Genomic DNA, 27,526 nt, shown 5'->3' on the forward strand with positions numbered 1-27,526 from the left:
GAGCATCCCCCAGAGCCAGACCAAGGAAACACAGGAACCCTGGGGCCATGGCACCAGAGGCAAAGGCCTCTTGGAGACATCACTCCTACGTGTGGTTTCTGACCAGCTCGAGACTGGGAGGCTCGAGAAAGTGTCCGTTTGAGCAAAGTGTCCATTCTCTGCTCCTCACAGTCCTCTCAGGCTAACCCTGCCTGTCCTCCTCTCCCTGCTTGGCCTCCCCGGGGTCGGCCCCTGTCCCCGGCTGACCCCAGGCCCTGCAGCCCCTCCTCGCCCCGGGGGCACCGGAGCGGCCTGGCCTCCGCCGCCTGACACCTCCTCCGCGGGTGCCCGGCTCCCTCGGAGGGGGCAGATGGCGGCAGGCGCCCTGACTTTGGGAGGGCAGCCAAGGGAACCGGCCGCCTTTCCCGGAGCCGGGGGGGAAATTCTCGAGTCGCTGCTCACCCGGCCTCCGCGAAGTGGGAAGAGGCACCGCCCTGCCCCGGGGAGGGACGGCCGTGCACGGCCCCGCCGTAGCTCTTCCCGGCACTGACCGCGGGGGCCGGCGCGTCCCGCTGGCCGCCAGGAGGGGACCTGTTTCCCCCCAGTTCCTGAGGGAGCTGCTCGGCGGCTGCAGGTGAGTTACGTCGGTCTCTCCCTCTCGCGGCAGCACCTCGTTCCCTCAGTAATCCCGCTTTCCCCTCTCCTCCCGCGAGGAGACCCCGGCAGCCCTCGCTGAGAGGAGCGCTGCCTGCTCCGCTGAGGAAAATCCAGCTCCTCCACCCCGGTGCCTTTTTTGAAACGCTCTGTGGAGTTTTTACTTTGAATTTTAGCCCCTCTGGTGCCCGTTAAGCCCTCTTCACCCTTTGCCTACCCTTTAACCCCCGTTTCTCCAGGCACTCCTCGGCACGGCGGGTGCGGGAGGGCTGCGGGAGGGAGGGGAGCCGGCGTCTCGGCACCGCCGTCCTCGTACTGCTCCTTCGTCCTCCAGGAACAGATTGCCGCGGCAGCACCATCACTTACCGTTGAATTTAACGCGTTTTATGACCCCCCCAACCTCCTCTGCTTTCAAGATGTCACTGCTTAACTACAGCGTAAAAGCTGCTGGTTTGACCTGAGCAAAAACTACTGAGGTGAGGTACATCCCGGGAAGAGGATGCTGCTCCTGCCAGGTGATTAGGTTTGGTTTTTAACGTCTCCTGTTCCTACAAATTCGCGAAGGTGTTGACTTGCCCAGACCTTTAAATCCAGCATCGTACAAGGTGTTGCTCCTGCTTTCTTTTAAGTAGCTGAAATCTGTTGTTTAATCTCAAAACCATCAGAGTAAATGAGAAAACATCATAAATTCCAATGTGGTTCCTGCATTCTTTGGAGTTTGACTATTTTTTTTGGCATAACCTTTTTATCTCTCTTTTTATCTAAATATTGCATGCCTGGACCAGTCCCTACTCCAGCAGAGTAAACCAGATCCTAACAGCATTACAAGTGTATCATGCCTGAAAACACAGTAAAATTATTCTTCCTGTTGGTATGAGTCATGCCACCATGTTATGTGATGCCTTCCCTACAATTGTTAGCATTTGCTTTCTGATGGGGCAGGAGTAGCCTTACATAGTTTGTTGAGCACTTTACATTTTTAGACCCCATTTTTTTGCTATTTAATTGCTTTTTTGTTTGGATTCCAGCCTTCATGGGACCATGAAATACATAACGTTTTCCTGTTTTGGCAAAGCTCTTTAGAAAACCCACAGCATGTATCAAAGAGCTTTCTATTTATCAAAAAACAGGAGGTAAAGCTGTCCCTAATTGATCAAATGATTACATGCCTATCAGACCTTAATTATAGAAATTCCTTTCTTCCATGTGCAGCTTTGTAAACTTGTTGCTCACCCATTAGATCACAAAGGCTTATTAGGAGCTTTCAGTGTCTTACACACATATTTTTTGTGCTAAGTGTAATTGAAACCATCTTTGAAATTGCTTGGGAGAAGAAAGCCTGAGTACAAGGACTAAAAGAAGGGTTCATCCACTTTAGAATTTGGTGTCTCAGCTATTCATTTTTTTCAGAATTCAGAATTGTTACAAATGAATTTTTCTGTGAATAGTGTGATGTTTATTTTGAAGAGGGATTTATTTAGTTGCAGGATGCTTTGGCAGATGCTACTTTACCAACACTCAATAGGTTTCCGATGGCTTGACACTGCTCCCTGTTTCAAGTAAAGCTGCCTCAGTTGGATGTCAGCTCTGCACTGTTGATTTTGCAAGGGATATCATACTGGGAATTACAGGAATCAGGAGAGCGGAGGCACACTTCAGTGCACAGTCTTTGTACAAATCATTGACTTAGGGCATTCTAGCTCATTTTGGCACTTACCTAGTTACCTGTTTGATTAAGAAGAAAAAAACACCTCCGGAGGACAAGTTAGTCTACCTATGGTCTGGCTTACTTTCTAGGCGTGCCTCTTTCTCTTTGGTGGCTATGGAAGGAGTTTATTAGGTTTTGGCACTAAACACATTGGTTCTGTTAGCAACCTTGTACTGCGTGGTATGAACTTGAATTGTGATTCCTGTCCTCAGTCTGTCTGTCTATGAAGTAGAGGGAATGAAAACATAAGATGAAAAATGTGATATAAATCCAAAGTAGTAGTATTACTGCATTTGCCTCACTGGCAGTCCTCTTGCATGTCTGGTTTAGGAAAATTTGTTCGATCAATAGTGTTTATGATTTGGTGTCCCTATGTAATACTCTCCTTTAAATGGATAAAGTTTTCTGGATCCTAGCAGCTGAAAACATTTCTTTTCCCAGCCTGTGTACAGGCTCTGGTTCATCTGAGGATGTGGGTGGCGACTGGCAGCTATTTTAAATAAGCAAAGCAACGGGCACTGAGAAAGGAAAGTTGTATGATTTGAAATATGTGGCTTTAGGAAGATTGATACAAAACAGATTGACTCTGTGGTCAGCTAACACTAGATGTTCATACCAGGGGCTTCCTTTTCTTACACACATGGATATTCCAGGTACTGCAGCAGTATGTGCACTGTATAGCTTCAGCTCCCAGCCAATGACTCCCAAATACTATGAGCCTGATCTTGAAAGACGTTTCAGTTGAATTTTGGTGCTTTAATGCCTTTGAAGAGAGGTTTGACTAAATGTCTATCTTAGGCATGTTTACAAGATGAATAATGGGAATTTCTTTTTCCTCTCATCCATGGCATCACAAAAGCATTGGCCTGGACAGGACTTCGGGGATCATCTAAGCCAGCCTTTTGCTCCGAAGAAGAAATAGTTTACCTGGAGGTACTTATTTAGACTATTCCAAACTACTTACTGAAGGAGATTTCATCTCTTCCCAAGGTAATTCGCTCCTGTGCTGTCCCTGCTTCTTGAGTGATTGCTTTTTAATTGTCAGGTCTCTGAACAATTCCTGTTGCTGCTGAATATTACTGCAATTGCCACCAGGTCTCCAAAATGGTTCTGTTCTATTGATTTGTCTATAAGTACTGATTAATTTCAAGTTAGGCTGGGGAGTCCTGAATCCATTTTTATCTGTTTCATCACACCCCAGGTTACATTTTTCCAATGGGAAGAATTACAAGTAGACTATATATTCATGAGTTAAAAAAATCTATCAGTGATTTAAGCTACAGACTGACAAGACTAAATTTATTTCCCTACAGATGTTGAATTTTTGGAAGGGGGAAGAATATAGGGTAAAATGAAAAATTTCTTGCTCAGTTAACTTCTATAGCTCTGACAGATCATTTTGTGCCCAGTAATCCTCAACTTACAGCTTAGTAGTATTCCCCATTTTATAGATCATTTCACAGTGTGTACCAATAACCAGATTCATCACAGAAATTAGACCTGTAACTACTGTTGTTAATGACGACAAAGAATTAGAGCTTAGGGGAGTGATTATTTCCTTCTATTTGGCACTTATGAGGCCATATCTAAATTACTGTGTCCAGTTTTGGGCTCACAGTACAAAGAAGACTGACAGAGTGGACTGAGTCCAGCAGAGAGCAATTCACTGTCACTTTTCTTGTGGCATTTGATGATTGCTCCCTGTTTCTCAGAGGTAGTACTTTGCCTCTTTCAGGGTGATGAATTATTTAAATACCTAAAAACCTTCCCTGGCTTCCTGTCTTCATTCCCTTTGTTGTTCAATTATTTTCACTTCTGGCAAGGATGTAGTTAATCTATTATCGTAATGGTGTTTTTAAAATGAAATTGATAATATATTTTGTACAACTGTTTTAATTCTCCTTTAATCTTTGTAACCAAGACACAGATTTTTAAATGATGATTTTATAAAAGTACTTAATTATTGATAATACAGAATAAGTGCTTGACATTAGTTGGTAGTAATTACTGTGATTAATTTGTTAGTCATAGGCAGAAGTTTCTGCATAAAGATAAGTCAAAATATTACTCATATATTAAGGACTGTATTTCTTTTTCTCTTGAATAGTGTTTCATTTATTTAAATTTACTTCATATTCTCTTTTGTTAGACAATTCCAGAACTTTTCGCATGAACACTGGTTTGATACAGTTGTGATACACATTATCACAATTCATTATTGTGTGGTCACTCGCAGAGGCGATCAGCTCCGGTGCAGGCGCGTCCTGCAGCGGAGCGGCGGATGGTGGCGTACAGGGGGGTGTCCTGAGCCGGGGAACCCACGGGGGAGCGCAGAGACCCGCCGGAGCTGACGGCTCTCACCAGGGCGGCTGATGAGTCCTGGGCGGGGCCCGGAGCAACGGCGGCCACCCCCCACTGCCACTCGAGGCAGCCCCTGGGAGCGCTAGGAACAGGACGGGCAAATGGGGCGTGGCGCATCAGCTAGGGCGTGGCATGGCAGTTAGGGCGTGGCATGGCAGTTAGGGCGTGGCACGGCAGTTCGCGAGGGAGGGTGCCTCTTCGAAGGAGGGGCATTCCACAGGCCGAGTGGGGGACTTGGCATGCACATAACCCAGCAGCTGGGCACAGGTCAAGGGCACTCATCCTACCTGACCCTCAAGGCAGAATGGCGGCCACTCATCTGAGGGTAAAGGCCGCGGCTCCAGCTGGGGGGTCTGCACCATCTACCCCAGCAGCGGCCGATGCCTCCACGCAGACGGAACTGCTGAAGGGAGAGGCTGCGGTGCAGACCTCAGGCTGCAGGGAGTGCCTAGACCTCTCTCCTGGGGCAGGGACAGGCAGCAGACCTGCCTGCAAAAGGTGTGCCCAGGTGGAGGACCTCCTGCAGCAGGTGGCTGAGCTGCAGGAGGTGGTGAGAAGACTGCATAACATCAGGGAGGTGGTCAAGGAGCTAGATAGCTGGTTCCAAGCGCCGTCTGCAGTGGACCCGCAGCCCGCGGCCAAACAGCCAAAAACGCCCCCACTGGCCCACGCAGAGGGGTGCGGGGGGGCCAATAATGGAGAAGAATGGATGGTTGCAAAGGCAAGGACCAGCAGGAGGAAGAGACTTCCCCCGAAGCCTGAGGTGCCCTTGCAGAACCGCTTCATGGCTCTGCAGGCCAAAGAGGAAAGTCCTGTCACACCAGAAGCGCTGGAGCTGAGTAATGCAGCCTGATCTGGCACCTGTATAACAACCAGCACCACTAAGAAAAGGCGACGGGTGATAGCAGTAGGCAACTCTCTTCTGAGAGGTACGGAGGCACCCGTTTGCCAACCAGACGCACTCTCTAGAGAGGTGTGCTGCTTACCGGGGGCTCGCATCAGGGATGTCACCAGGAGGCTACCAAGCCTCGTACAGTCCACTGACTATTATCTGCTGCTGCTGTTTCACGTGGGCACCAGTGACACAGCCAGGAGCAGCCTGAGGACTATAGAGCCCTGGGAGTGGTGGTAAGGGATTCAGGAGCACAGGTAGTTTCTTCATCAATCCTGCCGGTCAAAGGGAAGGGGTTTGAAAGGGCCAGTCAAATCTGGCGAGTCAACAAAGTGTTACGGGACTGGTGCCACAGCCAGGGGTTCGGCTACTTAGACCATGGGACTCGCTTTGAGGAACCTGGTCTACTGGGGGCTGACAGGGTCCATCTGTAAGAGGAGGGGAAGAGCATCTTTGGTCATAGGCTTGCCAAGCTGGTGAAGAGGGCTTTAAACTAGAGATGCCGGGAGAGGGGAACCTCAATCCATCCCTCTCCCACCAGTTTGATGCCAGGGCCAGCAATAGATGCCCAGAGCCTGCAGAAGGAACACAGGTCAGCAGGAGAGTGCCTGAAGAGTAGCACAAAGGAACTCCAGCCAGTAAGACAGCTTCATCGGGGGCCCAACTTAAATGCCTCTATACAAACGCACGTAGCATGGGGAATAGCTGGACGGAGTCCAGCTGTCTCACAAGGGAAAAAGGATCATGGCTCATGAATTGGCAGGGCTCATTGAGAGGGCTTTAAACTAGGTTCGAAGGGGGAAGGGGATAAAGCCAGGCTCGCTAGAGATGAGCCGAGGGGTGGCGTGCCGATGCCGGGGGCGAAATCGATAACCCAGCTCAAGTGCATATACACCAATGCACGCAGCATGGGCAGCAAGCAGGAGGAGCTGGAAGCCATTGTGCAGCGGGAGAGATATGACTTAGTCGCCCTCACAGAAACATGGTGGGGTGACTCTCATGACTGGAGTGCTGCAATGGATGGCTACAGACTCTTCAGAAGGGACAGGCGAGGAAGGAGAGGCGGGGGGGTGGCCCTGTATGTTAGGGAGTGTTTTGATTGTATAGAGCTCAACGATTGTGATGATGGTACAGTTGAGTGTCTATGGGTAAGGATGAGGGGGAAGGCCAACGAGGCAGATATCCTGCTGGGAGTCTGTTATAGACCACCCAACCAAGATGAAGGGGCGGATGAAGCGTTCTATAAGCGGCTGGCAGAAGTTTCTCAATCGCTAGCCCTTGTTCTCGTGGGGGACTTCAACTTCCCGGACGTCTGCTGGAAATACAACACGGCAGAGAGGAAGCAGTCTGGGAGGTTCCTGGAGTGTGTGGAAGACAACTTCCTGACACAGCTGGTAAGTGAGCCTACCAGGGGAGGTGCCTCGCTTGACCTGCTGTTTACAAACAGAGAAGGACTGGTGGGAGATGTGGTGGTCAGAGGCCGTCTTGGGCTTAGCGACCATGAAATGATAGAATTCTTGCTTCTTGGTGAAGTAAGGAGGGGGGGCAGCAAAACCACAACCATGGACTTCCGGAGGGCGGACTTTGGCCTGTTCAGGACGCTGGTTGAGAGAGTCCCGTGGGAGACGGTCCTGAAGGGCAAAGGGGTCCAGGAAGGCTGGACGATCTTCAAGAAGGAAGTCTTAAAGGCGCAGGAGCAGGCTGTCCCTGTACGCCGTAAGAAGAATGGGCGGGGAAGACGACCGGCCTGGCTGAACGGGGAGCTCTTGCTGGGACTCAGGAAAAAAAGGAGAGTTTACCGCTTGTGGAAGAAGGGGCAGGCGACTCAAGAAGAGTACAGGGATCTTGTTAGGTCGTGCAGAGAAGAAATGAGAAAGGCAAAAGCCCAGCTAGAACGCAATCTGGCCGCTGTCGTTAAAGACAACAAAAAAAGCTTTTACAAATATATTAATGACAAGAAGAGAGCCAAGGAGAATCTCCATCCTTTATTGGATGCAAGGGGGAACATTGTCACCGAGGATGAGGAAAAGGCTGAGGTACTCAATGCCTTCTTTGCCTCAGTCTTTAACAGGCAGACCAGTTATCCTCAGGGTACTCGGCCCCCCGAGCTGGAAGACGGGGACGGCGAGCAGGATGAACCCCCCGTAATCCAGGAGGAAGCAGTCAATGACCTGCTATGCCACCTGGATGCTCACAAGTCTATGGGGCCGGATGGGATCCACCCGAGAGTGCTGAGGGAGCTGGCGGAGGAGCTCGCCAAGCCGCTCTCCATCATTTATCAGCAGTCCTGGTTAACGGGGGAGGTCCCGCACGACTGGAGGCTTGCCAATGTGACGCCCATCCACAAGAAGGGCCGGAAGGAGGATCCAGGGAACTACAGGCCTGTCAGCCTGACCTCGGTGCCGGGGAAGATTATGGAGCGGCTCATCTTGAGGGCGCTCACAAGGCATGAGCGGGACAACCAGGGGATCCAGCCTAGCCAGCACGGATTCATGAGAGGCAGGTCCTGCTTGACCAACCTGATCTCCTTCTATGACCAGGTGACCCGCCTAGTGGATGAGGGAAAGGCTGTGGATGTGGTCTACCTGGACTTCAGCAAGGCCTTTGACACTGTCTCCCACAGCATTCTCCTCGAGAAGCTGGCGGCTCACGGCTTAGACAGGTGTACTCTGCGCTGGGTCAAAAACTGGCTGGATGGCCGGGCCCAGAGAGTTGTGGTGAATGGAGTTCAATCCAGTTGGCGGCTGGTCACGAGCGGTGTTCCCCAGGGCTCAGTTTTGGGGCCGGTCTTGTTTAATATCTGGATCTGGATGAGGGGATTGAGTGCACCCTCAGTAAGTTTGCAGACAACACCAAGCTGGGCGGGAGTGTTGATCTGCTCGAGGGTAGGAAGGCTCTGCAGAGGGACCTGGACAGGCTGGATGGATGGGCCCAGGCCAACTGTATGAGGTTCAACAAGGCCAAGTGCCAGGTCCTGCACTTCGGCCACAACAACCCCATGCAGCGCTACAGGCTTGGGGAAGAGTGGCTGGAAAGCTGCCCAGCAGAGAAGGACCTGGGGGTGCTGGTCGACAGCCGGCTGAACATGAGCCGGCAGTGTGCCCAGGCGGCCAAGAAGGCCAATGGCATCCTGGCCTGTATCAGAAATAGTGTGGCCAGCAGGAGTAGGGAAGTGATCGTGCCCCTGTACTCGGCACTGGTGAGGCCGCACCTCGACTACTGTGTTCAGTTTTGGGCCCCTCACTACAAGAAGGACGTTGAGGTGCTGGAGCGTGTCCAGAGAAGGGCAACGAGGCTGGTGAGGGGTCTGGAGAACAAGTCTTATGAGGAGCGGCTGAGGGAACTGGGGTTGTTCAGCCTGGAAAAAAGGATGCTGAGGGGAGACCTCATCGCTCTCTACAACTACCTGAAAGAAGGTTGTAGCGAGGTGGGTGTTGGTCTTTTCTCCGAAGTAACAAGCGATAGGACAAGAGGAAATGGCCTCAAGTTGCGGCAGGGGAGGTTTAGATTGGATGTAAGGAAAAATTTCTTTACTGAAAGAGTGGTGAAACATTGGAAGAGGCTGCCCAGGGAAGTGGTGGAGTCCCCATCCCTGGAGGTATTTAAAAGACGTGTAGATGAGGCGCTTAGGGACATGGTTTAGTGGGCATGGTGGTGTTGGGTTGACGGTTGGACTCGATGATCTTAGAGGTCTTTTCCAACCTCAATGATTCTATGATTCTATGATTCTATAAACAAGAGGAGTTAGAGACGTGCGCGTGCCTGCTGGGCTACAACCTTATTGGTATCACGGAGACATGGTGGGATGGCTCCTATGACTGGAGTGTTGGAATGGAAGGATACAGGCTCTTTAGGAAGGACAGGCAGGGGAGATGAGGAGGGGGTGTTGCCCTCTTATGTCAATGACCAGCTGGAGTGCATGGAGCTCTGCCTGGGGATGGATGAGGAGCCGACCAAGAGCTTATGGGTCAGAATTAAAGGGAAGGCAGGGACAGGTGACATTACGGTGAGGTCTGCTACAGGTCACCCGACCAGGAAGACTGAGCGGATGAGCCCCTCTATACACAGATAGGAGCAGCCTCACGTTCACAAGCCCTGGTCCTCATGGGGGGACTTCAACCAGACTGACATCTGTTGGAGGGACAACACGGCAGGGTATAAGCAATCCGGGAGGTTCCTGGAATGCGTTGATGATAACTTCCTTCTCCAAGTGGTAGAGGAGCCAACAAGGAGAGGTGCTGTGCTGGACCTTGTTCTCACCAACAAGGAGGGGCTGGTGGGGAATGTGAAGCTCAAGGGCAGCCTGGGCTGCAGTGACCACGAAATGGTGGAGTTCAAGATCCTTAGGGCACCGAGGAGGGCGCACAGCAAGCTCACTACCCTGGACTTCAGGAGAGCGGACTTTGCCCTCTTCAGGGATCTGCTTGGTAGAGTGCCATGGGACAAAGCCCTGGAGGGAAGAGGGGCCCAAGAAAGCTGAGTAATATTCAAGGATCGCCTCCTCCAAGCTCAGGAGCGATGCATCCCAACAAAGAGGAAGTCAGGCAAAAACGCCAGGAGGCCTGCATGGATGAACACGGAGCTCCTGGACAAACTCAGACACAAAAAGGAAGCCTACAGAGGGTGGAAGGAAGGACAGGTAGCCTGGGAGGAATACAGAGAAATTGTCTGAGCAGCCAGGGATCAGGTTAGGAAGGCTAAAGCCCTGATAGAATTAAATCTGGCCAGGGACATCAAGGACAACAAGAAAAGATTCTATAGGCACGTTGGGGATAAAAGGAAGACAAGGGAAAATGTGGGCCCTCTCCAGAAGGAAACGTGAGAGCTGGTACCTGGGATATGGAGAAGGTGGAGGTACTCAATGACTTTTTTGCCTTGGTCTTCACCGGTAAGTGCTTGAGCCTCACCACCCAAGCCTCAGAAGACAAAGGCGGGGACTAGGAGAATGAAGAGCCGCCCACTGTGAGAGAAGATCAGGTTCGAGACCAGCTAAGGCACCTGAGGGTGCACAGGTCCATGGGACCCGATGAGATCCAACTGTGGGTCCTGAAGGAACTGGTGGATGAAGTTGCTAAGCCACTATGCATCATATCTGAGAAGTCGTGGCAGTCTGGTGAAGTTCCCAGTGACTGGAAAAGGGGAAACATAACCCCCATTTTTAAAAAGGGAAAAAAGGAAGACCTGGGGAACTACAGGCCAGTCAGTGTCACATCTGTGCCTGGGAAGATCATGAAACAGGTCCTCCTGGAAGCTATGCTAAGGCACATGGAGGACAGGGAGGTGATTCGAGACAGCCAGCATGGCTTCACCAAGGGCAAGTCCTGCCTGACTAACCTAGTGGCCTTCTGTGATGGAGTGACTACAGCAGTGGACATGGGAAGGGCTACAGATGTCGTCTCTCTGGACCTCTGTAAGGCCTTTGACACAGTCCCCCATGACATCCTTCTCTCTAAACTGGAGAGGTATGGATTTGATGGGTGGACTGTCCAGTGGGTGAGGAATTGGTTAGGTGGTCACATCCAGAGGGTAGTGGTCAACGGCTCAATGTCCAGATGGAGGTTGGTGACGAGTGGCGTCCCGCAGGGGTCTGTATTGGGACCGGTACTGTTTAATATCTTCATCAATGACGTAGACAGTAGGATTGAGTGCACCCTCAGCAAGTTTGCAGATGACACCAAGCTGAAGGGTGTGGTCGACAGGCCAGAGGGACGGGATGCCATCCAGAGGGACCTGGACAAGCTGGAGAAGTGGGCCCGTGTGAACCTCATGAGGTTTAACAAGGCCAAGTGCACGGTCCTGCACCTGGGTCGGGGCAACCCCTGGCATCAATACAGGCTGGGGGATGAAGGGATTGAGAGCAGCCCTGCCGAGAAGGACTTGGGGGTACTGGTGGATGAAAGCTGGACATGAGCCAGCAATGTGCGCTCGCAGCCCAGAAGGCCAGTCGTATCCTGCGTTGCATCCAAAGAAGGGTGGCCAGCAGGTCGAGGGAGGGGATTCTGCCCCTCTACTCCGCTCTGGTGAGACCCCACCCGGAGTACTGCATCCAGCTCTGGAGCCCTCAGCATAAGAAAGACACGGACCTGCTGGAGCGGGTCCAGAAGAGGGCCACAAAAATGATCAGGGGGATGGAACACCTCTCCTATGAAGAAAGGCTGAGGGAGTTGGGGTTGTTCAGCCTGGAGAAGAGAAGGCTTTGGGGACACCTTCTTGCAGCCTATCAGCACATAGCATATGGCATTTGTACTATGCATCAATAAAAGTGATCTAGGCTGTGTCATTAGTGAACTGACAGTGTAAATAACTGGAGAGAGAGCATTAAATTAGACATTTATTTCAGTACAATAGTTGAGAATGCCTCTTAAGAGCAGAAAAGAGTTTGGATTTGTTTTCCAAATAGGAAGTAATTTTAACATATAATCTAATATGTCATGACTTCCACAATACTTTCCCACTGTATTTAATGTTGAATTTAAGTGATACACAACAAATAGGGCAAATAGCTTTGTGTCCAACCCTAAAGATGTTTACAAAATCAGGAGTCCTCTGGGGCCAGGTTTTCATCATGCTGATATAATTAAGTCTGGAGTTATGCCACTGAACCTAACTGACCACCCTTGTATTAAATCAGTCTTAGAGTAGAGAGTCAACTCCCTTTACTTTAAAGGCAGTTTTATTTTCACTTTTTTCTGAAAAAGGGCATGCAAGATTTGGCTCTGTATCTCAATATTCATTTCATATAATTCAAAAGAATAAAAATCTATTGAAGTGTTACCAGAAGTTTTAACATAATCTGCCTTGGAAAGACTTCTTTTTGTGTCACTTACTTGCCAGTCACTGCTCTATAACAAAGAGCTATTCTGTCGTGTTTATTCCAAACAAAACATATAAAATTATTTTCCCTTTTAGATATTAAATTTGATCAGGTGATAAAAAAAGTCTAAACTTAGAAAATCCAAAATGAAGCAGATTTCTCTAAGTCAGTTCTTGGAACAGTCTATTAGTTGCATGTGAATTAGGCCTAGGTTCTCAAGAATATTTAGATTCTTTATTCATGTTGATTTTAGTGTTGTCCAAATACTTTTGAGGATATTGGTAAAATGGCAAGAAAGACTGCAGAAGCCTATACATTAGGCAAGGCAACACCTTTTAAATATGAGGGCCTCCATGTGAAGCATTGTCCTGGTTTCGGCAGGGGTAGAGTTAATTTTCTTCCTAGTAGCTGGTACAGTGCTGTGTTTTGGATTTAGTATGAGAATAATGTTGATAACACACCGATGTTTTAGTTGTTGCTAAGCAGTGCTTACACTAGTCAAGGGCTTTTCAGCTTCCCATGCTCTACCAACTGAGAAGGCTGGAGGTGCACAAGAAGCTGGGAGGGGGCACAGCCAGGACAGCTGACCCAAACTGGCCCAAGGGACATTCCATACCATGTGATGTCATGCTCAGTACATCAACTGGGGGAAAGCTGGGGGTTGGGGCCGCTGCTCGGGGACTGGCTGGGCATCGGTTGGCGGGTGGTGAGCAACGGCATTGTACATCACTTGCTTTGTATTATTATTATTATTATTATTATTATTATTATTATTATTATTATATTTCAATTATTAAACTATTTTTATCTTAACCCACGAGTTTTCTCACTTCTACTCTCCCAATTCTCTCCTCCATCCCACTGCGGGGGGGGAGTGAGCGAGCAGCTGTGTGGTGCTCAGTTGCCAACTGAGGTTAAACCACGACAAACACTTGTGCTCACAAGGAAAAAGCTGGGGCACAGTGCAGCAAGTGTGCTTGTTGTGAGCGTTGAGCCCTGGGCTGCAGTGCTGCACGCAAGACTATTCTACATTTTCTATGTGACCTTTAGAAAGGTGAAAAAAAAAAAAAAGGTTGAAATCTTTTCTTTTGATCCTTTGGAGAAATTCAGAGCTTCTCAAAAACAGTGAATCTAAGGGAGGGTCATTAAACTTAAGTGTCTGTAGCTCTGAGGTATTAAATTGAAGGTTTTCTGCTAGGAAGAAATTCTGGAGTGAATTCCTGGCCCTCCTGAAGTCAGTAAATATTCTGTCCTTGGCTTTAGTGGGGACAGAAGGTCATCCTGGTTATCTGTCCTGCACGGAAGCAGCAGTAGAAGACTCTTCATCAGTATTCTACACAGCTCCAGAAATGTAAAAAGTGGAAATTAAAAGTTAAAGATAGCTGTATCCATAGTCCTGTTCCTGTTGTTTGGATTCCTGTACCCTCTGTGCCCGAGTGCTTTTATCATACTGCTGCTGATTGTTTACTGCTCCCTTCCACACGAGGGATTTTGCAGGTGATTCATGTTATATGAGATCTGATATAACGATCAGTCCCTCAGGACTGGCCTGTGCAAGTCAAACGGAGTTTCATCCTGTCACAACGTGAGTGTAAAAGCTGTAAAAGGAATGCCAGATAGAGCTATGTGGTGCTTGAGGAGACAGTCCTTCTAGGAATGGAACTTGCTAAGACTTTGATACATGTATTTCAAGTCCAGTCTAACTAAAGCCCTCCGTATAGTGTCCTGGGTGCTGCCAAAGGGCAAGACCATGCTTGCCAAAGTCTGCTGGATTCATTAGTCAGGCTCCAGGTGGAGTAAAACCACAAGGCCTTTCGCACCTTTGATGCTTTTTTTTTTCCTTGTTAGGATGGGTATCTTGGTATTTGTGCAGGAGGAAAGCCAAGACATATCAGGACAAACTTTTGTTTTAACATTCCTTAGAAATAAGTGGAGGGAAAACTTTAAAGATATTGTGTGTTTTATTTGTTTAGAGTAAATTGAACTTTTTGAGTGTGGTGTATTTTTCCCTATGCTGTAACCAGGTCCTAAAAACAAGAGGGTTTTTTCATTCCTTATCTTTCTTTGTCCATTCTTCCTGAATTTCTCTTAAACTGCCTGGAGTCTGTGTGGTTGAGCTTTTATTCATTCTTAAATACAATAATATTATCTGGACTATTGTCTGGCATGCATTTCTCGTAAAAGAAACAAATAAATAGAAATGTCTTCTTTCCTGGTAAGTCTTGTGCAGGAAAAGGCAGATGAATGATGAATCCCTTCATGGTTCTGGCAGTACTGCTCCCCCTGAGGACTTGCTACGCTACATACTCACAGCAAGGTAAATGTCTGAACATTTGCTTTTTTATTTGGACGCAATCTATAACAACTGAAGCTTTGGACTTGCTCATTTGTAAGTCTCTGGTGATCAAGCAACATGTTACACGCTTAAGCAAATGATTCTCTTTGGTAAGGTGATTAAGCAACTTGTATAACTACCTTTTGTAACTCTATCATGCAAAATTGCCTTTTTAATCAATAACTTGCAATGATGTGAAGCCAGAGTGTATTTATTTATCTGCCCCCCCCCGTCTCATATGTTTTTGATCTGTACTCTATCCTCTTCAAATAATTTATTTCCTCTTTGACAACTTTTATGCTTTCCTACCTCTTGCCTTCACTTTCTCTTTTTTGTTTGTCTCATCTATGAAAACCTTAGCACTTCTGTTGGCTCTTTTCTGATTGTGCCACAAGATTCCAGGGCCAGATTTTTATTTCTTACACTTCACATATGTATCCAATACAAAGAAAAAAGCAAATATGCAATTCGGAGGGAACAAAGTTGAATATAGGGATAACTTTCCGGAAGGATGTGTATTTTAAGGTAAAAGTACTGCTTGCACACTTGCTGCTGGCAATAGCATTGGGCATGACTCCATTAAAACAAAAAAAAAGGAATTAATATTTTTAATTGACTTTTCTGTGACCACCATTAAGAAAGCAGAACTTACCAGACTATAGTCTGCATTATAGAAGTTGTATTGCCTTAATTAAGTGAGTGAAGAAGGGAGAGGGGTGTTTTTTTTGTATAAATGCTATCACACTGAAGGGGGTAATATATCTGTTTCAGACTTTTTTGCCTCTCTCCAATGTTGAAATTCATGTGTTCACACTCCATTCACCCAAGGTGCCATTTCCTCAGTTTTAAGACTGTATTACCAATGCCCCTAGAGTGGCAAAACTTTGTAATGCAGGCAAGTCCAAACAGTTACTGCGTTACAATAACTTGGTCACTTGTTTTCACATGCAGTTGTTCGGGAATAAAATTAGTCTCTGCTGATAATCATAAAGGTATTCATATAGTCTTGAGTTAGCTTTCAAGTTAAAACAAGTCTTAAGATGCCGTGATTATTTAACTTTGCTAGGAAGGGAAGCTTGTAACTGTGAATGGTACAAATATTTCTACATGTGTAAATTATGCTACAAAAGTCTTGAAGTCCCACATTGTAACTCAGTGGTCTTCAAGATCTTGGATATATCCTTAACTATATTGTTTCTTCTGTTTGTTGGTACTATGTATAAGCCCTGACTGGTGATCTAGACTGTCTTACGCCAGGCTCTGAGGAAAACAAAATTGTGTGAGGTCTGAAGTGATATGTCATCTAAATGAAAGGAGATAGTACACTCGTACAGATGGAGAAAAGACAGAAACTAATGAGACCTTTGGGTTTTTGTCAAGTTGATTAAATGTGGCAGGTGAAAATATTCTCCATGGTGAGAAAAGGGATGAGATTTTAGCTTGGACAAAAAGATACAGATGTAGAGAAGAGAGGCAAGCTCATCATCAATGCAATAGGGATAGTAGTGACACCTGCAGTCAGAATTGGCTAGAGAAGGAGCAGAAAAGAGGATAGGGTAATGCAGAAGATACGCAGGGGTTTCTTTTAATGGTGCACCATAATGGTTGGCAGAAACCCCTTCCTTTTTCAGGAAGGGGTTTCTGCCAACCGGCTGGCTTTTCTTTCAGGCGCATTTGTTTCCTTTCCCTTGGAGTCTTACTTTGTGCCGGTCAGTTTCATTGAGAGACTAGCTGGGTCCCTTCCTTTAGGTTTGTTTATTTGTGCTGGGCCCATCTGTTTCCCCCATCTTGCTTCAGCACTGCAGAAGGAAAACACAAGAATGGCAAGGGCCAGAGCTTTACATCAGCCACCTATTTGCATATGTGAAATGAGATCCCCTCAGAGGCTTGGTACATGGTGCTTCAGGTAGAAGGATGGTGAACAAACAGGTAAGGTTGACCAGAAAATGAGCAGCTAAGATTACATACTGGAGAGGAACAACGTTACAGTCAATTCCTTAGCATAACTGGGATTTTAACAGGCTTTATCTTGTTTTGATGGTGAAAGTCTGTAGAATGTGGGGAGATGAAGTGTGTCTTGTCCTACCTTCCCAAAATGACGTAAGATACTCTGCTTCCACAGTTAATTTTATGGCTCACTTTGTTGCTTTGGTTTTTCTGGCTTCTTGCCTGGTCAGTCCTTGGCAGTGAAGCTAACAATATTTCTGTTTTCCAGTAAAACCTAAAATTGCTGCTCCCTCATCATTTAGGCAAGTGAAATTTATCCCCAGACCTTTCACTTTGTTTATTCAGTTCCAGACATCTACTAGTTGTCATAGGTGCTGGGTTTTCTTATGGTAGTATAAAACCGATAGCCATTATCTTTCAAAAGCAACTGTCAAGCAGCAGGTATGGTTTTTTTAAGGACCATGTCATAACCATAGCCAAAAAGGAAATTTTACTTCTGCGCTTGAAACATTTTTGCATTTACCTTACAGAGACACTAATACTGTCAAATTCTGCTTTCACGTAATTTAAACATGTTCATCTTTTTCCAGTAATTATATATTAAGGCTGCAGTGAGAATTGATAGAAGGTACGTGTGTGTATATGTGTGTGTATACTTCTTCCTCAGAAACTTTTTTAGGATACCACAATCCTGTTTCTGAGACCAAGTGTTTGAACAATGAAACCTTGATTTCTCCTTCCAAGCATATCTGAAGAAGCCTATTCCAGTAGTTTCCTCTAGATCAAAAGCATATGGTTTTCATTTTGCTTTGACTTCCAGTACCTTTCAAAATGGAATTGATTAAAAATATATCAACAGAGTTTGTAGATGATTTGCTAAAAGAGAAACAATCCTTTCTTTCAGTGTTTTTTTATAAGATGTTACTAATGGTACAATATATACTTTCCTCCATTATAGGCTGAACTTGTACAAACAACTGAGCTGTGTCGGTGTCTGTATTCTCATAATTAATAACTATGCTTATAAAGTATTATTTGCTTCCTTTGATTGATCTGGGATTGTTATAACTGCTGCTTCTCTTGAGCCTTTAATTTCCTACAGTTAATGTAAAGATCCATACATAGGGAAACTGCTGCACAGAAGTTAGTGCAGAGCAGACACCACAGGATAAATTGCAAAATGGTTTGGATATCTGGTTGCTGCCAGAAGCATCTGTCAAAACATAGATTCTCAAACTAAATTTCCTGAATGCTTATGTTTCTGCCCGTCATATTCTGTAAATGTCTCAGATAATCATTGGGTCAGTGGGTGAAGCACATCTGGGAGAAATGGCTGGAGATCGCAGTTTTGTGAGCAGGAGCTGCTGAGGTCTCTCAATCCAGCATGTCCCTGAGGACTGTGGCTGTAGTGGGGCAGGAATGCCCAGAATGAGTTCTGTCTTATTAAAGCATACAGTTATTTCTGTGATTTCTTTTCTATGTCCTGGTCAGTATAAGCATTCTGACCCTGTAACAAGCAGAAGCATCTTGGAAGGCAACTGTGACAAAAGAAAAAGCATAGTTACTTAGTCATTTCAGTTCCCTGGCTTCATTAACAACCAGCTCAATTTTAGGGTTTTTTTTTTTGTTGGTTGGTTGTTTATTTTTCAGGAAGGAGGGAAGATACAGATCAGTGAGCACCGTATTTCATCTCTTCCAAGGGCTAGGTTTTCTTGGGAGGGGTGACAGAGCAAACATCTGAAAAGAGGGACCACTCATAAGGTGACCTGTACTTTTCAGCAGGCTAGTCTTCTTAAGGGGGCTTTCCTTTCCTGACACCAAAAGGGACTTCAGTCTGACTTTTAAACTTTATTTTATTCTGGGAATTAACTCCAGACCCACAAAAGGACAGAGGCACTGTTATAACTAGGTGTCTAATTCCAGCATAAGAATCCACGGCCCTGACTAAAGTACCTAAGCTCTATGTAGAGCAACCAGGAATGTACCTAATACTAGACTATCATCTGAGCTAGCTAATGGAAGGAAACTCTTAACCTATCCTATTCAAATACTTGATTTGCATTAACTAATTTAATCTTAAATAGGTCAGAGAGCAAAAGTGAGCCTAGATTTTCTGCTCTAATGATGAGAAGGCTTGCTGGGGGTTGGGATTTCTTGGGATTCATTCCCTGTTAATACATTATGTTGTTCCTCTTCAAAAGACTATAAAGGGATGGATCAGTATTCCCATAAAGTAGCTAGTAAATTGAGGGCATAAAGAAATTAACTAGCATACCCAATGTCATGGTGGGGGGCTACTGGGTAGATTCAGGAATCTCATTCTAGCCTGCTGATGCCTTAAGATGAAAGATTATCTTTGCTTTTGAGATCAACAGCATGAGTCTTGATCACTTCCCCCCCCCGCCCCCCATCAGAACTGTCTGGTGTGGAACCTATCTTACTTCTAACCGCTGTTGTTTCAGATCGGCTTTGTAACTTAGCAAAACATTAATATTTTTGTGTCCTTTTTGTGCTCCTAGAATCCACTGTGTTTCCAGTAACATACCTTAACATTTCCAAGGATTTGGCTCTTCAGCGGCTGCTGGTGGAATGGGATGTTGGCAAGTCAGCGCATGATGCTGAGCTGGCAATGTCTTTTGAAATACAAGTCCGTCGAACAGATAAAACTATTACTGTGTGGACAGTAAGTGTATTTTAAAAAAATGTATAGTAGTTATTTACAATATAAAGGAAGCTAAAGGCAAATCAAATGTTCAGATGCATATGCAGATACCTTTGCTGTATAGGTTTACAATTTACAACATAGTATTTACAAAACTGTACTAGAAATACCTCTGTATTTCACTAGGTGCCAGACTTGGTCTAATGCTATGCCCAGTTTTTGTGCAAAAAAAACCCTGGCTCAGATGAAGAAGTCATTTCCACCTGTGCAGAATGTAGATACGCCTTGCATACCCTTATTGGGGGATTGTGGTGGGCAGACTTAGATCTGATTTTGAAGGCTTCTGTTTCCCTTTCAAGGTGCAGGTCCCCTAAGTGGCCTTCCAGAAACGTGTCTTCCATTGCTCCTAAAGGCAGTCTGTTTTGTAACATGATTACTACCCTTCACTGGGGAGTAACTGAGCATGAGTCATGTTCCTGCAACTCCTCTTACCTTATGAACCAAACGATAGTCTTACTGTGAGCGAAGCTTTTTAAGCCCTGTGCTTGGCTCTGTTAGCAGTTACCTTATACCCACCTCTTCCAGTTAAGGAAGAAGTAGTGATGTCTCTTTTGCAAAGTCCCTATCCTGCTAGTTCTTCTTAACACCTAAACCAGCCAAATTTTCTGAAGAGGTGGAGATCACCCAAATCATAGGTTTAAGCCTGCTCCCAATGTTTTCCCCAGTTTGTGACCTCAGTGTGAGAACTTTGTCTCCAAAGAAAATTTCCTTTGGATCTGACAAAATCTTTTGGGAACTAAATGCATGTTTTAGGGATCTTATAACCTATTATGAGTCATCTGCTGATTGAACTATGGAAGAATATGAAATGCACGTGTTAAAACTTAGTAAAACTGGAAAACTGCTCTAGCTCATTTAAAGCTGCTATTTGTGAGAAAGCACATAAAGCAGAGACAGGCTTATTTTTCTGAAACCAGAAGTCCATAAAACAAGATGGGCACTGTTAAGAATCACAACTTACTCTGATCAGCCAAGTTGGTAGTATTTTGTCTCTGAGTTTGAAGAACCACATCTTCACTGCAGATGAGCTTTATGCAGTTCAGAAGATTTTGACCACTTTGATACACAGGATAGGATTTTTAACACACCATGAGTAGATCTAACCCTGAAGTCAGAAACTGGGGTCATATAGCTACAAACAATTAAGTGGTTTTTTGGAGTATCCTTCCAACAAACTCTTATTAACTTGCTGGAAGAGAGTTTTTCGAATCCAAAGACGTAGTCTGTTCTGTTACTTATAATAAACATGACATGGAAAATAAACAGGGTATTTTGGATGTCACTACCACACAGAAATGTATTTGCTTCTGTGTTTTTCTGAAGAATATGTACCAATAAAGAAACTTTGTGAGTCTGCTTATACCAAAACACAGAGACTCTATATAACTTCCAAAGCAGTGACTACATTCCTCAGTGTTATAACTGAAATTTAATTGTAAGCCTATTGCATAGTTTTTCTCAGAGTGGTGGTATTATGAAAGTGCAGGTGTTGCTGATGGAAAGCAGTAATGGAAAGCAGTTCTCTAGTTGTCAGCGTGAGCCAGGGCTCTGGTACAGCTCATATGAGCAGCATGGATCTATGTGCTGAGAATCTGGTACGGCTGCTTTAAGAAGTACTGAAATACATGTTCTGTTCTAAAATGTATTCATAATTACTGGTGATTAATAGAATTTTTTGAGCCACTTTTTCCTGCTTCTTATGGGCTCTCATGCCAGCGGAGATTCACACTTGGGGTACATTTTCCTCTGTGTGTCTGTGTGACTACATGGTGCCCTGGTTAATTTGAGTTGCTGTGCCGTGTATTGGTGCAGCTCATTTAGTGCCCAGGTAGGCCTTAGTAGGTACATGCTGAGAGAAATTTGTAGGATATCTTCTCTTAGAGAGCAGCAGAACTTTTTTTTTTTTTTTTCTGTTTGTCTGCATTTATATAATTCAATATAAAAATGTTTGCCAAATTACAGAGCATTTAGCTCTCATGATTTTTGAACTCCATTTATATTTTAGGCTGTCCTTCTTCTGTTACCTTCATGGAGCTCTAACAGTTTTGGATGTATTTTTTCATGTTTGTTGCATGTGCATATTACAGCAGTCAAACATTTTAGGGAAATCAGCAGATATTTTCCTACTCTGCCTGTCACTGATGGTAGTACTGTCCTCAGATGGTGTGCCTCAGAACTACAGTAAGATATCATCTACATAAATCCTTACTGGCCAATGCAGATTCCTGCTGTAATTCAGAGCCAGGGATATGTAACTCAGAGCATTAGGCAAGGTGCACTTGCAGACAGCAGCATCTGTGCATGCTATTACTCGTGTAATAGCAGGCACAAATAACCCACTGAAAGTCTCCAAGAGTGAATCCATTTCATGAGAAGCAGGGCCTGACTCACAGCTACGCTGTCAGAATCAAGTAGTCTTGCCAGCACATCAGTCACTCCACCGCTGCTAGTACAGATTTGTAAGCAGTACTTAGCTTACTAGTTGCTTAGTGTAGCAAGTGGGATTTCAGAGATTCATTTCTCAAAAGCATTTTCCTCCTTTGAGCTTTCTCTCTCTGTCACTGCTTTTGATTATACTTCCAAAGTGTCTACACATCGCTGTGTTTTCAATACTTTGTCTTTCTGGCCTTTGTTTGTAGGAGGTTCATAACATCACACTCGATAAATCGGGAAAGCCACTTCATTGGATATGGGATTCAGACTTACCTTTGGAGTGTATGTCACACTCGGTGAGAATCAGGAGCAAAGCAGAAGGATCAGAAATCTGGAGTCAGTGGAGTCTGTGGGAGACCGTCCTGGGTAAGCAAAACATGACTTTGCAATATTGGTTTTATTTTTTCCAGTACAAAGCTAGATTGGAATTCACCGGTGACTGTAACAGTGAAGTCAGATTCAGGAGAGATGGCATCAAATCAAGAATCCATTTTGAACTCTTTCATCTCTAAGCACTAAGCAACTTTTTTTTTTGCTGGCAATAATAGCAATGCTTCAGCCGTTGTTTTAATTTGCAGACTATCTTCCTAAGCTAATAGGCCAAAAGTTTTAGAGCTTTTCTTGCTCACACATTAAAACAATGAAGTACATAGAGTGGCATGGGATCTTGGATAGGTTCTAGCATAGCCTATCACCAGGTCAGATGCAGCCCTGGCCCAGGCTGGGGGAGAGAAGAGGGAGTGCATAGCTATGGCTACATCATCTGATGCATGTGTTGCTTTTGTCTTGGGTTCATAGGTTTGATTAGTATTAAGGAGGCAGAGAGAGAGGAGCAAGTCAGCTCCTTATGTCACTTGGAATGAACTTCCATGAATGATATGAGAGTAAACAGGGAGTGAACCAATAATGTAATTAATGATATCACAAAACCCTTTTTTTTTCAGATTACAATGTCTTACTAGAACAGTTTGGTTTCCAGAGAATTTGGTTTAAACAAAATAAGTAACAGCTTTAGAAAAAAATGACTACAGTGATTTTGTAAAGAAACACTATTCTTGTATGGAGCAGCAAGGGCTTTTAGTTATGGGAGACATCATGGGTAGTAGAAGCATCACAGGTCTGTATACTTGGATTGTGGCACATAAATTGCCCACCTCCTTCACCTTATATAATGGGAAATAGGATGCAAGACTCCCTTTCTTTCTCACTAACCTCAAATCTTCGAGATTTTATTTTTTCAATTGGAATTGTATAGGGATCAAAAATACTATTTCTTTGTCACAAACTGATTCTGCATTACAGACCTGAAAGATAGTGACTCTAGACTTCATCAGATTTTTGGATCAGATTCTTGAGAGTAGATTTTATCTCCAACCTGTGCAAAAGCTTGTGAGTCACTTAAATCCCACTAATTTTTGCATCCAGCAAGGAGTCCAGCATTGAAAGCCACAGGAGTCTCATTCCAAGTTAAGTATCCCCTTACTGATCTGATTCATTCAATGTTGACTCCTCTTAGCTGAGCTCTGCATGAGCTTCAGAACATGACGTTTTTCTAGCCCCCTGCTCATAATCTTCAAGAGCAGGCATTTTGGCTGTAAGCATCAACCTGTTCATAGGTGCAGGTGGTAGTGTTCATCTGTAAAGGCAGTTCTTTAATGCACACTTTTTGTTTCCCCTAAGTGAAAGGCAGTGAGATGGATTTAGTCTCTTAGGTAGTTTGTTGGACTACATTATATGTTTATGGGTTTAAGAGAAATATAGGTATGATTACATGTGAAGTTGATCTCTGTATGGGGAAGAATACTAAATAAAAGTCCATGAATGTATAATATAACATTAGCAGGTTCTTGTGTAAATGCTCAGTTATGTGTTCTGGTTGAAGATTGCTTCCATGAGCAGATTTTGAAATGGTTTATTATGTATTAATTTGCAGGCCTGGACACTTCAAATAGTAGTGGACCACAAATCTTCCCAAGTGAAAAAATTGTAGAGGAAGGCTCAGACATCACTCTTTGTTGCATTGGAAGGAAAGGCCAAATCATTAAGGAATTCTTTCTAGTCCCAGCTGTTCATGTTTTCAATCACACAAAAAGTCAAGTCGGACTTCTCACTGTGAAAAATGTGGCATATCAAAAAGTGCCTCACATCACTGTCTACTGTCAAGAGTCTTGCAATGAAAAGCAATGCTATGATCAAGCAGTGTTGTTTGTGGGTAGTAAGTGAATGCTTTATTACAGTTCTATTTTCCTGTTGTTATTAAGTCAAGAATGGCTGTGGGGAATGGGGGGAGAAAAAAAAAAGCTTGCTGTAAGTTGTCATTGTCCTGTCATGTCCAGCTGAACGCTGTTTAATGTCTGACTTCAGATCTGTACACTTGCATATAGAAAGCATTAAAGAATAGCATTAAATGTGTTCAGACTAATCTCATTAATTGATCCTAGGACAGGTGACAGATTTTTAAATATACCTACCCATTTAGGAGTTCAGCTTCATTGTCTGTGTGCATGTGGTAAAAACTGAGCACAGTCCCCATTTTGAAGGCTAGTAGCAATTTTTGCAGATCAAAAACAATACAGATTAAATTAATGAATGTATGAATATAACAAGAAATAATGACATACAGAAGTGTTTGGATTGCAATTAATTTATGGTGTTACCCTGATTTTCTCTGCAGAGTGGTCACTGAAGAAGTATAATTGAAATAATAACATCTGTAGTAAACCAGACTTTGTACATATCCGTTATTTCTAGTTTGTTAATATAGTAAAAAGGTTGATGACTTTTGCCTTGACTGCCATGCTGTTGGTGTTTTTTTGGTTATTCCCTCTGACAAGAACCACCTGATACACCTAATGATTTTTCCTGCCAAACTCAAGACCTGAGAATAGTAACATGTACTTGGAGCCAAGGAGGAGACACCTATCTTTATGGACGTCATTCACCAAAATACACCTTGTCTGAAGAGTAAGTCTCCTCGTTATATTAACTCTGGTCTGTGCTGTACAGAACAGTCACATTCTTTCCTTTAAAATCTGTGGAAAAGTTTTTTATCCTTGTTGCAATTAGCTGCCTGCCTCTTTCCAGCTCACTAATCAGCTTATTTAACAAAGGTTGAGCAGTGCAGAACTGCTCTGAATTAGACTACCTATAACAAAGTTGTGGGTCCATCAGACCAGGTTCTGCTTGATAAAGCTTGTTCTAACCATTCTTTTGGGTTAATTTGTTTGGATATCTTTCAGTAGGTGTGAAGACACCCTGCAATTAGGCTATAGATAACTTAAAAGTATAAAGTAATTATTGGGTAACACACACAACAGATAACTAGGATTTAATCAGCTCGTATGCTGAGTATTAGTGTGTTCACATTCGTTGACACTAATGCTGACTCAAACTGATGATTCCTAGCTAACCCTCAGTTAGCCTGATGAGCCTCCCTAGTTCTCTTTCTTTAGGATTTTATAAGTTTACATGCTGATGTTTTCCTTCTTGAGTCCTTGAGCTACTGACAATCTGTTGTGGTTTAACCTCAGCTGGCAACTAAGCACCACACAGCCACTCGCTCACTCCCCCCCAGTGGGATGGGGGAGAGAATCGGAAGGGTAAAAGTGAGAAAACTTGTGGGTTGAGATAAAGACAGTTTAATAGGTAAAGCAAAAGCCGCGCACGCGACCAAAGCAAAACCAGGAATTCATTCACTCCTTCCCATGGGCAGGCAGGTGTTCAGCCATCTCCAGGAAAGCAGGGCTCCATCACACGTAATGGTTACCTGGGAAGACAAACTCCATCACTCTGAACGTCCCCCCCCTTCCTTCTTCTTCCCCCAGCTTTATATGCTGAGCACGATGTCACATGGTATGGAATATTCCTTTGGCCAGTTTGGGTCAGCTGTCCTGGCTGTGCCCCCCTCCTAGCCCCTTGTGCACCTGCAGCCCTCCCAGTCGGTAGAGCATGGGAAGCTGAAAAGTCCTTGACTAGTGTAAGCACTACTTAGCAACAACTAAAACGTCGGTGTGTTATCAACTTTGTTCTTGTCCTAAATCCAAAACACAGCACTGTACCAGCTACTAAGAAGGAAATTAACTCTATCCCTGCCGAAACCATGACACAATCCTATCTCAAAAATCCTACTTCTGTCTATAATTTCAGCTTTTTTTTTTTTTTTTTTGGTAAAATCTCTCTGCAGACTTTCTCACAGCTCTTTCTTAGCAGTGTGAGTCAAGGTTACACAGCTGTGGCATATCAGACCTGGCCCTTGGCTCCTTGCTACAGAGGCATCTAAATGGAGAGCAGAGGGGCTTTACAGCAGGGCCTGCAGGGAAAGGGGAGCTCATAAAACAGGACAGATACCTCATCATCACAAGAAACTTTCATCAAAAGATCTCAGCAGAAGGCAGGTCATGTTGTGTATACCTTCATGGTCTCTGCATCATTCACTTCCATTAAGATACTATGATGGTGAATTTAAAAATGGAAGGTTAGAAGATGCACTTGAAATTACTGCTTCATTTAAAAGCATAACGGTAGATGTGAATGGTTTAATTCTTGGCAAATAAGTCCCTAGTTTAGAATTTCTATGAGGAACTCACTAAAAGCAATTTAGCTGTATCTTAAAAGGATAAAGTAAACTTAGCTGTATCTCAAAAGGATAGCAATTTAGCTGTATCTTAAAAGGATAAAGTAAACAGACTTTGAAGAAAACTTTCTTCTAATTGTAAGAATACCTGTATTCATCCTACTTCAGGCTAGGGGAAAGAACTGGGTGGCTTCTTATAGTCCCCCTCAGCCTTATTTTTTATGATGCTGTATTCTAGTTGGGCATCAAAAATTTCAACACCTATGTTGATTGTACATTATGGAAAAATGTCTTTCTCTCTTTTCTCCCCCTTCCCCCCCTCCTTCTTTGACAGGTTTTCCCAAAAAACGGTTCCATGCACAGTAAGTTGTTCTGAACAGTGCTCGTGTTCTTGGGATATAGGCCAGCAGAGGATCTGTAATATCACAGTGACTGTGGAAAACCCACTGGGAAAGAAAACTGTCACGGATGTTTTTGATGTAACTCACAGAAGTAAGGTCTTTTCTATGTCTTTGTTGAGGGTTTTTTGTTGCAGGCCTTGTCCTCCTTCTGATCTTAATACTCGAGTGCCCCAGTTTAAAGTATGGAAGTTCTTGATTTTTATCTTCACAGTTTTTATTAGTTATCTGTCCCTGTGCTATAGTTATCTGCTCTCTTCAGTTTCAGCTTTGCAAAGTTGTGTTAATGGTAGAAAACAGCTTCACTCCAAAGGTCAGATTTGGTTATTGAAATGACCCCTTAATCCTTCAAAATCTGCTGCTTTCCTGAAGCTCGTTCATAGTACAGGAAGCGACATGATACAAGGATATAAAATGGGGAGTTCAAGAAAAATATCTGTGTAGGTTACTTGGGCATTCAGTCCTTTCTCAAAATTGTTACTGCTGATGTTACTGTCTTTCCAAAATAAAATGGAGATGCACATTTTGAAAAATGGGTAAATAAAATTACTAACACCTCTCCAAATGAGATGTGATACAGGTGTAAGCAGCTATTGCCAGGAAACAGGTGATAGTGCTAACCTGTCTTGGTGCTAATAAGGGACAGTAACATCCGCTGTGCTACTGTAAGGGAGGAAGAGTAGTTCATCATCAGTGAAATAAAACAGGTT

The 27,526-nt window shown here is 44.6% G+C and overlaps 1 protein-coding gene across 2 annotated transcripts in view; it reads left to right on the plus strand.

Moving 5' to 3' along the window:
* Nucleotides 1–555: 555 nt before the first annotated feature.
* OSMR (oncostatin M receptor) overlaps nt 556–27,526 on the plus strand; it is a 42,199-nt gene continuing 15,228 nt past the window's right edge. Inside the window, exons 1-8 of one of the 2 annotated variants that reach the window (XM_076362914.1) lie at nt 556–613; nt 3,201–3,331; nt 14,629–14,725; nt 19,210–19,373; nt 22,052–22,211; nt 23,779–24,060; nt 24,680–24,809; nt 26,753–26,910. In XM_076362914.1, coding sequence (XP_076219029.1) covers nt 14,653–14,725; nt 19,210–19,373; nt 22,052–22,211; nt 23,779–24,060; nt 24,680–24,809; nt 26,753–26,910 — 967 coding nt within the window. In that variant the 5' untranslated portion in view covers nt 556–613; nt 3,201–3,331; nt 14,629–14,652. Of the gene's footprint in view, nt 614–933; nt 1,149–3,200; nt 3,332–14,628; nt 14,726–19,209; nt 19,374–22,051; nt 22,212–23,778; nt 24,061–24,679; nt 24,810–26,752; nt 26,911–27,526 lie in introns of those variants that run through there. The other variant, XM_076362913.1, reaches the window with a different exon arrangement.

The sequence above is a fragment of the Aptenodytes patagonicus genome, chromosome Z, assembly GCF_965638725.1.
Source record: "Aptenodytes patagonicus chromosome Z, bAptPat1.pri.cur, whole genome shotgun sequence".
NCBI lineage: Eukaryota > Metazoa > Chordata > Aves > Sphenisciformes > Spheniscidae > Aptenodytes > Aptenodytes patagonicus.